The 12,597-nt window shown below is 48.1% G+C and overlaps 1 protein-coding gene across 2 annotated transcripts in view; it reads right to left on the reverse strand.

Annotated features, from left to right (window-relative positions):
* Positions 1-2,634: 2,634 nt before the first annotated feature.
* Positions 2,635-12,597, reverse strand: part of LOC106007628 (uncharacterized) — a 45,403-nt gene continuing 35,440 nt past the window's right edge. The window contains exons 5-7 of one of the 2 annotated variants that reach the window (XM_087208650.1): positions 4,582-4,640; positions 3,260-3,383; positions 2,635-2,999 (exon numbers count right to left, since the gene is read on the reverse strand). In XM_087208650.1, the coding sequence (XP_087064776.1) occupies positions 2,696-2,999; positions 3,260-3,303 (348 nt within the window). In that variant the 5' untranslated portion in view covers positions 3,304-3,383; positions 4,582-4,640 and the 3' untranslated portion in view covers positions 2,635-2,695. Of the gene's footprint in view, positions 3,000-3,259; positions 3,384-3,804; positions 4,641-12,597 lie in introns of both variants that reach the window. The other variant, XM_087208649.1, reaches the window with a different exon arrangement.

Genomic DNA, 12,597 nt, shown 5'->3' on the forward strand with positions numbered 1-12,597 from the left:
AAGGTTGTGGAGGGAGGGTGGAGAGATGGAAGGCACCTTATCTGGGTGTGTGTGTTTGTGTGTGTGTGTGTGTGTGTGTGTGTGTGTTTCAAAGTGCCCTTTTTTTCTTTCAAAGCTTCTACCTTGAAGACTGTCTGGACAGGGTGTGGGTCTGGTGGTTCTTAATTTGTTTTCTGTTTCTCTGGCAACTTCAAAAGAGCAATTTTCTTTCTATGCCTTTTTTATTTTTTTCACTTCCTCAAGCCTAAACAGGGAGGAATCTTCCCTAGCACGGTGTGTGGTGGTGGTGGGAGTGTCGGGGCCTGGCTGGGATGATTCCCAAGGCTAATTCTCCTTGTTCATCTATTTGCATCTGCTGTTAAGCTGAGGATCATTTTAATAAATAACAATGAACAGGAATGGCATCTAGAGGGCTTGTCGGCAACATTTAAAAGCCAATAGAGTTTATAATTCTACTCTATCATTTCTTATTGATTAGAGTAATCAAGATAAAAAGCTAGCCAGGCTCAGAGAACTTCAGCAGCATATCATTAAAGATAAGAGTCAGTTAATTCTGGAGCCGGGTAATGTGGCTGAAATGAAGAGTTCATTTGCATGAGATGCTGAGCCCAGTAACAAGGGGACAAAAATCACTAATTAGGATTGCAGAATGTCGCCCTCTCTGCAAGCACCCTTTCCAGACTGTGGACCAAGCTAGATTCCGTTTATGTAAATCTGGGGCAGGACTGAAAGCTCTCACTGGCTTTGTAGATGGCAATTATCACACTCGCCCTCCCCATCCTTCTTGGCTGAGTTCCCAACCTGTGCAGGGATGGGGGTCACTGGGGTCACACCCCCTCTTTCCCTGCCCACCCCACCCCACTGGAGAGTGTCCTATGCATCCCCTAGGGGGCACGTGGGCAAGTGTTGGCGTCTCACTGAGCGGATCCCACCGCCTGGTCCACCTTGGGCTTCCGTCTGGTTTGATCGTCAAGGCCCTGGGAGGCGAGCTCCGTGCAGCGCCTTCTTAGTGAAGGGTGTGCGAGCAGCCCAGGCCCCAAAGGAAGCTCAAGGTCCCAGGTCCTGAGTCTGTGACCACCACCCAAGTGACTCCCGCTAGTCCCCTCTGTCTGTCTGCCATTCTGGGCAGAGCCAGTCCATGGGCACCCAAGGGCATGTGTTTGTGCCCTGGTAGCGCGGGCATGTGCAGGACGTGAGCCTGTGTGTGCAGAAATGTGTGGGTGTGCATTTGCGTGCGGGTGAAGTGTGAATGTTTCATAAGCTTGTACGGTGTTTTCTCTGCATGTGCACACACGTGTGTGAAGGTTGGTGTAAATGGGATGTCGTGTATGTGATGTATACACTTTCGATATGGTGTGCCGCTGTGGCTGTGGCTCGAAGTGGGCGGGAGGGTGACAGGCCTAAGAGGTTCCTCAGAGGCAGAAAGCCAGCAGGCCTCACCCTGCGGGTGCAGGGTGAGGTGGGATCTGGGCGGGGCCCGAGCACCCCGAAGCGCCTGAGGGGACCTGGCGGGAGCCTGAAAGGAAGGAAAACGCCCTCTGCCACACATGGCCCTGAGCCACCTGGGGCAGCCGGAAAAGTAGCTTCACCTTTGGGCCGGGGAGGTTCCTCGACCCACCGAGGGGAAAATGAAAGTAACCACACAGGCACCCCAAGGTGGGCCTTTTAGCGTAACGAGAGAAATGGGCCCGGAAAGGCAGGAGACAGTCGGCCTGGGCTTCAGGTCCTCGGAGAGGAAGGGAAAGAGGGTGGCGCAGCCGGGGGCGACACCGCCCGGAGACCCCGGTGCCAAGCCTGGACTGGGCCCCGGTGCCCCGCTTGACGCCGGCCTCTGGAGAACGAACTTGCCCCTCACTGGGCTGCGGCAGACAGGGATAGCGGCCTGGGTCAGATAATCGTAGGCGTCAGCGTGGAAAGTGGCAGTGTTTGCACACTCGAGGGTCTCGCGGTGCCCGGTCCCGCCCCGGCGCCCAGCGGCGGCTTCCTGCGCTAGGCGTTGGCCTTGCGGGGACCCAGGCGTGGTTCGAGGCCCGCACCGCCTGGCAGAGGGGAGGGGGCGATTCCCGATAGTCCGCGCCCGCCCCCTCCCTCCCCAGGGGATTTGTGTGTGTCGGTGCACAGCTGGGGCTCCCTCCCCACACACCCCCGGGCCTCCCCACAGAATAAAGTCAGTCTGTATTTAATGGTTATGGCGGATGCGAGGGGGATTTGGCAGAGGCAGAAGAGGGGCCCTTCGCTCTCAAACATCGCTCCTTACGTCGTGTGAGTCTACCAACCCACCACGACCCCATATTCTTGTGCGGGTGTCTGACTCGAATGACAAGCGAGCTGATTTTTTCAGTACATAGCTGGGAAATGTAGTGAGTGATAATAGAGATTTCTCTTTCATTTTTTACGCTTGACTTGGTTATTGTTGCTTTTCTTTTCCCGTGATTCCTTCTGAGGATTAGCTCTGACTTCCCCGCTATTGGCGGTCAAAGTGGCCCCGACTCGGGATGACAATTGACGGGGATCAAGGGATTGCCCATTCTGTGCCTGTAAGAACGGATTCGTGCCACAGAAACTCATCAAGTGGAGGCGGAGAATAAAGACCGTTCGGGGGTAAATGTATTCATTGAGAAGAGTTCTCCCAAATTGCTTCTAAGTTTTTTTAATGAAAAGTAACGATTGCAGCAATCAGCGGCTTTTTGGCGGATTACAAATCTGGAGGGAGCTGCGGCGAGGCATTGAAAAGTGCCCCCGCCTCCGCGCGGGGCAGGCGGTTCACAGGGGCGGCGGGCCGGGGTCCCGCACCACACAAAGGCCGGGAGGGGGCGAGCCGAGGAGGGTGCAGGCGCTCGGTGCGTCCCCGGGGGCAAGGGGGAGTGGAGGTGTCCACCCTGGCGCGGGAGACTCGGTAGCCCCCTCGAAGGAAGGCAGGCGAGGGTTGGGCAGCAGAGAGGGGGCCTAGCGAGGCCGGCCTTGTGGCCTCCACCGAGAGTGGGCGAATTCCTGGCATCCTAAACGAGAAGGGGGTGAGAGGTGACGGGGCGAGCCCACCCCCCTGGAGGAAAGGGGAATGGAAAGTGCCAACTACTCCCCCACCTTCAATCGTGGCCCTTGCACGCTCATTTTTTCTTTTAGGGATGCCCAATTCTGTAACTGAAGCGCGGAAACCCCCGCTCTGCCAGGGCGGGGCCTTTCCTGCAGGCACTCAGCCAGAGGACGGAAACAGGGACTCCCCCTGGTGAGGCGTGGGACGTGCGCACTTAGGACTCACCTGATGCAAAGGCGTCCACATGGCGCGCTTACCCTCGTCTTCATTGCGCTCGGGTGCAGCTTCTTCAGGGTCTCCTGTGCACGGGCCTAGGTCGCAACACGCAGCCCAGGAGCAGGGAACGGCCCTGGAACGTGGGGGAGGTGGGAGACAGGAGGGCAGGATAATCTCGGTTCCCACAGAGGCAGAAATCAGCCGCGGCAGCCTAAACCAGCCTCGTTCTGCCTGGTTTTTAAATATGTTTGTTCTTAAATAGTGTATTTTAGCAGGAGAGTAGAAGGTAAATCTTTTGGGCTCCGACTTTTTGAAGGCTCTCTGAAGTAAATAAGGGGAGCAGAGAGCACAGGGCGGGCAAAGGAGAAGAGAAAGAAAGACGGCTCTCTCCTTGCCCCTCCTCAAGTGGAAGAATACATCTGCAGGCAAGTCCATGTCGCTGAAGGTTTAACTTTTTTTCTTTGCAGCTTGTCAATGCGACCATTGCTTTGATGGGACGCTCCTCAAGGTGACACATTTCTGAACTTCACCCCCTTTTCAAACTAACTCCCTACCTCCTTGTTAGTGGCCGGCTCTGAACTTCTGCAGAGTGTTTTTGTGTGAGTCAAGGCTCATTCACGGCGCCTTTGTGGGCCTCTCCTCCTTTCAGGCCTCAGCGTGTTACACCAATTAAAGGGCGACGTGCTGTAAATGTAATGGGCCGCGCCGCGATTGTTTCTGACAAGCAACAAAACACATAGATCCACCCCTTAGATTAGGCCGTTGAAGGGGAGGTTGAGGCCGGTCAGTTTACTGAATAGTTTGTGAACTGTAATTCTGAGGACTCATGTGAAAAAAAGTCTCTTCCCACCTCCCTCGCTTTGCTCCCCCTCCCAGAAAGCGCCGAAAAAGAAAAGGAACAAGGAAAAGAAAAAAGAAAAAAAAAAAGTGACATCCATGGGGCGGAATGGGGTCACTAAAGAAAAAACCTGTGTGAGGGGCTTGTTCTGTCTCTGGGACAGTCCAAAAGCTTCTTTAGCTCTTCATATCCCCGCCGCCCTCCTCTTTGAAAGCAGCCAGCCTAGCCCCTGTTTTACCGGCCACAGCAGCCTCTCTGAGGGCCTGGTTCTCCACAATTTAGGACTTGAGATCAGATAGGAGATAGTAAGGAGAAGTCAGTTGCCTTGGGATAGTCCATGGGACACTGATGGGTCATGGCACCAGCTGCCCCCACTTCTGTCCCCTCAGCCCTGGCTTTCCCTTCAGCCTCGGATCTTCCCACACAGGTACTGCAGAGGCCTCATGCCAGCTCTGACCAGGCTCTCTCTGTCCTCCTGGAAGTTCCTCCTCACCTCCATGCAGAGGTCTGCACCTGTCAGTCATCACCTGAACCTCAAGGAGCACATTTTGCCTAGAAAGGAAAGAGAGATAACTACTTCAACTTCCTTACAAATTCTGAGGCCCAGAGAAGAGAAGTGACCAGACCCCAGTTACCAAGCAAGTCACTGGGCTGCAACTGGAGATCAAATGTTCTGTCCTCCGTCCTCCAATCTCTCAGTCCCTCAGGATCCTCAGGGAACCTGGGCTCCCACAGCTTTGCTTCTGTGCTCCTTCAGCCTCTGTGCTCTCAGCCTGCCACCCTTTGCCCCCTCCAGCCCTCCCAGCCCAGCTCTGCTATCAGAGTAGGGAAAGTCAGTTTTGCCTTTTCTGTGACACTTCCCCGGCTACTGCAAATCAGTGTGTCCCCATTCCTAAACTCCTCCACCACCTTCCTGTCTACACTCTCAGATCTTTTTATTTTTATTTATATATGTATTTATTTTTGTAATTTAGAGACAGAATGTAATCTGCCCAGGCTGGGGGCTCATATTTGCAATCTTCCTCCTTCAGCTCCCCACAAAGTCCTGGGATTGTAGGCCTGTGCCACCACACTCAGCTACAGAAATCTATTCATTTTTCAAGAAGCTGTTCAAATGACATTTGTGTGAAGCCATCCCAGGGGTGCAAAGAGCCTAAGGGAGGAATGAAGTGCAGCCTGATGGAGGAACTGAATGAAGAAGCCCGGGGTTGCTGGAGCTAAGCTGGAGAGAAGGCAAAGATTCCAGCAGCCTTGTGGGCTATGCAAGGACTTTGGATCCTACCCCAGATGCAATAGGGAGCCACTGTATGTTTTGAATAGTGAGATCCCTTGCAAGACTGAACTTATAAAGAATGGAGGCTGCAACTATTTCTCTATCTGTTCTCCTTTTCCCAGTGTCTACACATAATGCTTAAGAAATATTTCTTGAACCAATGAGTCATTAAAACTCATACCACTCAGCCCCGCCTCATCCCTTCCTGTGGCAAACCAGGCTGTAAGAGCCAAGACAGCAGGGACCAAGTCACTGTGAATAGTACCTGACTGAAATGGTTCCATGCTGGGGATTCAGTACCACTTGCCCATTGGAGAACAGAGTCCAAGCAAAAGAACTTAAAATTAATCAGGAAGGCAGACACTTCTTGCCCTTGCCAGTCCTAGTGGCTTCCCTTTACCTTGGAGAACAAATTATTTAGCCATGCTTAATCTTTGATTTTCTTCATCAATAAGCTGGGAATGATGCTACTCAATTGTAGCAGTTGACAGTGAGAACTAAAACTTTTTCTATGAGAATGACTTTCTTTTGAAGGAATACATTAATGAATGAAAATTAGCACATCCCCTAGAACCAGGGCAAAACCAGTAATGAAGGTCCTACTCTAAAATGACAAAAAACTGGTCAGAAGCAAGCAGAGTCCTCGAGAACTCACCCACTTCTGAAGTTGGCTCAGAGCCCAGCTTGGTCCCACATGTTCCCCCAGGGAAGCCACCACGGCTGACACCCTTCACGCTCAGCTGCCTTCTCTCCTCTCTAAGAAGCCTGATTCAAAAAGCCCACATTCCCTGTTGCATGTAGAAGACTGCACTTGGATACAAGACAACTAGATTCTGGGAAGCTATGGCAGAAATCATGCAGACTCTGACTCCTGCTGAGAACCAAGCTAACGAACCACTCTTGGCAAGAGGAGATAGGCCCCCCAGTCTCTGGCCTCTCCCCAAACTCTATTGCCTGGTGACTGTGGAACTCCTGTGCTGAAGGCTCCCAAAGGGGTGAAATGTGAGTATCAGAGCTGGGGCTGCCTTCAGGGCTATGTGTGTGTGTGTGTGTGTGTGTGTGTGTTTGCACATGCATGCATGTGTGCAGGTGTATGTTGCAGACCATGTTAGCCTGACAGTTGGTAAGAAAAAAGAACCCCAAAGAGGAAAGGAAGTCTTGGTTTAAGCTTTTATCTTTAAATCAAATTCCTTTAAAAACACCTCTACGCCTTCCATTAAAAAGAAAGGAGAGTAGAGTACTTGCCTAGCATGTGTGAGATTCTGGGTTCCATTGTAGCACCATGGCATGGAGGGAGGAGAAAAGAGAGACACTGACTGTCTAAACATCCATAGGCATAGGAGTGAGTATGTGTAAAATCATGAAGTCAGCTAGCCAACCTGCTGGGGTGACACCCTGAACATGAAGAGGGCACCCAAGGGTGCTGGGAATTGTAGCCTAAGGAGAAGGGGTCATCTGCATGCTAAGAGACTCTTCACTTCAATCTGATGCTGTCTATGGAGCCTCAACTACCAAAGCGATCATTCTCACTTTTGATTCTCCAGTCCCTTAGTATTGGCCAGTGCATTCATGAGCAATCACAGACAAGGGCCCTAGATGTTTTCTCACATCTGCTCTCCCTCATTCCTCCCAGCCAAGGTGAGCAAGAGGACTAGGGGCATCACTCAGCTTGCTGGAGGTAACTGTGATTGAGAGCAAAGGTCTGGAGGGAGGCCTCAGGGGCAGGGATGACAGTAGCTGTGGAAGAAAAGACTAAGCACCTTGGAGATCTCTGTGGGGAGAGGGTCCCTGGAGAAGAGGGGCCCTGCATGGTCTGCAGGCAAGCAGCACTGTGTGCCCAGTGAGAGCTGGCCAGAGCTCAAAACGCCATGGGGGAAAAGGTGAGGCAGCAACCTAAACAAGTGAATTCACTTCCATCTGAAAGAGAATAGGCTAAATTAGGACTCACTCCTGGGCCTGTTCCAGGAAATATTTGTGAAAAGTTGGTTGAAAGAATACCACCATCCAAACCCTAATTTTGCTATTATGTTCAAGCCTCAATTTCTTTGCAGTTTCTAATTAGAAAAATGTTTTCCTGATTTTGTCTCTGCTACTGGCAAGTGACCTCTTAATTTAATTTTGGTTTTTGCTTATACAAAACAATTGCCATGGAAACTTTCCTGTGGTGCAGTAAAGATGGGAAGAAAGTAGGATATTGGTAGGTATATATTACACAGTTAACTTTAATTAATATCAAGCATCCTTGGGGCCAGGGATTTAGCTCAGTGGTTTCGCCACCTGCTGCGCAAGCTCAAGGACCCCAGTTCGATCTCCGATACCAAAAAAAAAAGAGAAACATAATATCAAGCACCCTTAATGGTTCATAGCCATGAAGTAGGTTTATGTTAGAGGACATCAGCCTGCTTTGGAGATTTTTGGGGGGGAGAGGTGCTGGCCCTTGCACTGAGTTACATCTCCAGCCCTTTTTTAAATTTTGTATTAAAGGATCTCTATGAGTTGTTAAACTGCCCAGGGTAGGCGCCACCTTGAGATCCTCCTGCCTCAGCCTCCCAAAGTGCTAGAATTACAGGAGTGCACTGCCATACCCAGCTACTTTAGAGATCTTCAGGGGTAACTTGGTGATGCAAAAAGGAAAGTTCTCTTGAAGAGGACATTAGTGAATGAGGTCAGGACCACCAGCCTGATGCCCTCACCCTTCCTGCCACCTCCTTCCTATCCCTGGGCCCCAGAGGAACCACTGAGGTTGGTGCCCAGTCAGTGAGTCTATGTCCAATTTACCCAAATAGACAGTTGGTAGGAGTGAAAATCTAAAACCTTTTTCTTTTTTTTTTTGGTACTGGGGCTCGAACATGGGTCCTTGCACTTGCGAGCCAGGCAGCAGAACCACTGAGCTAAATCCCCAGCCCCTCTAAAACCTTTTTAGATGAATTTAAAAATAATTTTTTAACTTTTCTAACATTTGCCCTGAGCTGGTAAGGAAAATGCTTCTCATTTTCTCCAGTTCCTCAAGAGAGCTGTTACTCCTTTAAGAGAATTCTCATATATGGGAAATGTGCATTTAGAAACAGAAGCTAAAATGAGGCATAAAGTTCAGATTTAGTAAGCATGGTGCATTTTTCTGCCATGTACTATGTCATGGTGGATGAAATTCAGGGTTGCTGAGTACAGTTGTATAGGTTTCACACTGTATATCACTAGAAGGAAATATTCACACAGACTATGGATGGGATTGTGTCTTTAGCTCACGGGAGTTGGGAGGTGGTGAATACAGAAGGGGTTTCCTCCTATCCTTGTGATTTTTATTTTACCAACTTTAGAAAACTGTGATAGATATTGAAAATAGTGTTTCTCCTGGATGAAATGTTAATTTTTAAACTCTGGACCCAGGCAACTTGTATCTAAATTCTGCCTCAACTATATGTCTCCTCAGACAAATTACTTAACTTCTCTGTGTCTCAATTTCTCATCGATAAAATTAAGTAATAAGATCAACTCCTTATCATTTTATGAAGATTAAATGCATCACTACACAAAGAGTTTAGAATAGTGTCTGGTACAGTTCTTCTTGGTTAACATCAGCCTCTCTCAGCATCATCCTCTGATATAATGAAAAGCATGTGCACATATCCCCACATCATGGAAAAGGGCAGGAAAATGAAATTCCCAGTTCTGAAAAGAGCATATCCTACCACTCAGGAGGCTGAGGCAAGAGAATCACACATTTGAACCCAGCCTGGGCAACTCAGCAGGACCCTGTCTCAAAATAAAATAAAATAAAATAAAATAAAATAAAATAAGATAAAATGGGGTGGGGAATGTAGCTCATGGATAGAGCCCTTGCCTAGCATGGCAAGGACCTGGGTTCAATCCCAAGCACCAAAAAAAAAAAAAAAAAAAGAACTGGCTTTAGTTTATTTGTAGCCACCTATTATAACCTTGGCTGTGTCCTCTATAAATTGCAATTTCCTTCTATGCAGACTGAAGGGCCAAGGATTTAGCTCAGTGGCACTGTGCCTGCCTTGCAGGTGCAAGGTCCTGAGTTCAATCCCCAGTACCAAAGAAACAAAGTTGTTTCAAGGATTAAAAACCAACTATGGAAAGTGTTCAGCAAAGTGCTGGCTTTTAAATCATCATAGGCTCCCTAAAGTGTTAGTTATCTCAAATTGAAGTAAGCAGGTCATGACATTTGGATACTATTGTCCAAAGTGACATTTGCAGCAAGGCCTGGTGGTGCATACATGTACTCCCAGCTACCCAGGAGGTAGAGGTGGGAGTGTTGCTTGAGCCCAGGAGCTCAAGGCCAACCTGAGCAATACCAGCAAGTCCCAGTCTCAAAAAAAAAAAAAAGACACTTATAGAACTCTTCAATTTGTTGCTTTGTGTGTGGGGATCTAATTTCCCCATCAACCTCTGGAGTAAACTGGGACTACAGGTGTATGTCAACATGCCCAGTTTTCCTATGCCTTTTTGATGTATTTGAGTGCCAGATTGCCAGCTCTGTGAGAAAGCAACCATGTTTGTTTCTGTACAACTATTTGCTCCCAGGGTCCTTTGGCAATATTGGTTTGTCTTAGCTACTTCTCATTCCTGGGACAAAATACTCAACACTCGTAACTTTAAAGGAGGAAAGGTTTATTTGGCTTACAGTTTGTACAGGTTTCAGTTCATAGTCAGCTGGCTGCAAGGCAGGGCTGCATGGCAGAGGGGCATGTAGAGGAGAAACAGTCTATGGCATGGTACGCAAGAAGCAGAAGAGCAATCAAGGGAGAAGAAGGGATATACATCCTCCTAGGCAACACCCCTAGCTGTAAACCATCAGTGAACTAATCAGTGAACTAATCCACTATTACACACCCCTGATCCACTCACCTCCCAAAAGCCCAACTTATGAGTGAATAATGTTTTGGGGAGACATCTAGATATAAACCATAACATGGTTGAATACTTTTTTTTTGGTACCGAGAATCGAACTCTGGACCTTGTGCTTGCAAGGCAGGTGGCGGAACCACTGAGCTAAATCCCTGGCCCATATATTTTTAAAAGAATATGCTATTAATGACTTTTTTGTACAGTAGCAGCTCAGTTAAACCTGAACACAGTAAAGCAAACCTCAATTTACCTGATTATTTTTCTTTACCTTGCTTTGTGAAAGACGCTAATAGAACTAGCTCATATGAGGTATTTAGTATAAAAAAACTGACTTGAGTTTTTCAAAATACAGTTGGGATCTGTATAGATGCAGCCTGATTTCCTATACCTTCCACTTGGAGATCATTAACACTGTGGAAGTCATGTGCCAAACATTAATAGGGCAAGTCTAGATGCGAAAGACTAAAATGATAGCCAAAACTTGCAGTTTATTAACTTCACATATAAATGTAAAGTAATTATCCCTGAGCTAAAAAGACGAGCATGATTACCTCCATTTCCCCTTATCATATTGGAAAAGTAGAGCTCAGAGAGGTTCTGCAATGCACTTGAGTCTCCTGTCATTACATACCTGGGCAGAGGGGAGTTCTGACCTTGAACCAGTACTGCTCATCCATCCCTGTGATTTCCTCCATCTATCTATCTATCTATCTATCTATCTATCTATCTCTATCTACCTGCCTATCTATTAAGGTACTAGAGATTGAACAAGGGCCTTCACACTGAGTTACATCCCCAGCCCTTTTCCTTTTTTTTTTTTTTTTTTTTTTGGTACCACGGATGGAACTCAGAACCTTGAGCCTTTGAGGCAGGCGGTGGCACCACTGAGATAAATCCCTGGGCCTTATTTTTTATTTTGAGACAGGACTGCACTAAGTCACTAAGTTGCCCAGGCTGGGCTTGAACTTGCAGTCCTCCTGCCTCAGCCTCCTAATGTGCTGGAATTATCGGTATGTGCCACCTTGCCCAGCAGAACTCATTTAAACTTGGGACTTACATATCACCAGGAAAATGTAAATATTGTCACTACATTTACAAAGAGAAGAAAGTAAACATTTACAAAACATTTTTGATGGGCCAGGGATTTAGCTCAGTGGTTCCGTTGCCTGCCTCACAAGCGCAAGGTCCCGAGTTTGATCCCCAGTACCAAAAAAACAAAACATTTTTGATGCAAGTTTGTTTCTCAGACATTTTCTGGTTTACATGAAGATTTTATCAGGAAACATTATGAGTCAGAACATTTCACTCCCTAATGTACTCAGTAATCCAAATTTGAATCTAATGATTTAGGATTTGAAACAAAAAAAATCTTTTCTTGGGTTTTGTTTTGGGTTTTTTGGGTTTTGGTGGGGGGTTTTGGCATTTATTGAAATGAGAGTAGGAATTTTCAGCATGAGTTTCATTGGTAGATGTTTGATGATGCAAAGCCCCCCACCAGCCCTATCCCTGCCTTGTAGAGCTGAGAGCTGGGCAGAGGGCTGGGCACACCTGCCCAGGTGAACAAACATGAGAAGCTGCAGGGCCAGAGACAGACAGCAACAGAGGAAGGAAGGGAATCACTGTGGCTTCCAGAAACTCCCTGTCTGCCTCTGTATCCACCCAAACCATCACCCTCCCCAATACCTAAGTAAGTCTGAAAGGATAATTTACCCTAACAGTCACGTGTGCTTGCCCCAGTGAGGACAGTTATGACAGGGCACCCCCAGGATGATTTGCATGGAACAGGAGGGAGGTTTTCATGATCACAAGTCCTGGGGAAAATTGCAGTGCCAGCCAAGTTAGTCTTGCATGCCTCAGTTTCCCCAGGGCTCCAACCTCCTTTTTTGCCATTGCTATGGGGATTCCTTTGCTTCTGAGAGGTCCTGCTTCAGCCCTTCCAGGCCTGTCCTTTTTGGAAGGTGCCTCTGGCATCAAAATGATTGTCAAAATCAGCTTCTCAGGCAGGTATTACAGTTATCACCCTAGCATGCCATATTCCTGGAGAATATACAATTGAAAAGAAGCCTAAAAGGAAGCTCTACTTGTGGGTTTAATGGAAGAACTGTTTCAGGGGCCCATGATGGGAACCCCTTGGGTAGGTGCCCAGCCCTGTCCAAGGAAGAGGGGGTGCAGGGTAATGTATCCCACAGGGAAGCTGGTCCAGCCCATCAAGGTGAAGTGTTGTATTAGTCCACTTGGGGTGTCATATTGAATGCCATAGATGAGGTGGCTTAAACCACAGAAAGTTTTTCACAGCTCTGGAGATTCAGATATACAATATCAAAGCGGCAGTGGAGTCAGTGTCTAGTGAAAACATTCCTGGCAGAG

The sequence above is a fragment of the Heterocephalus glaber genome, unplaced genomic scaffold, assembly GCF_053883595.1.
Source record: "Heterocephalus glaber isolate CG9 unplaced genomic scaffold, H.glaber_assembly_v1.0 deba00000942, whole genome shotgun sequence".
NCBI classification, from domain to species: Eukaryota; Metazoa; Chordata; class Mammalia; order Rodentia; family Bathyergidae; genus Heterocephalus; species Heterocephalus glaber.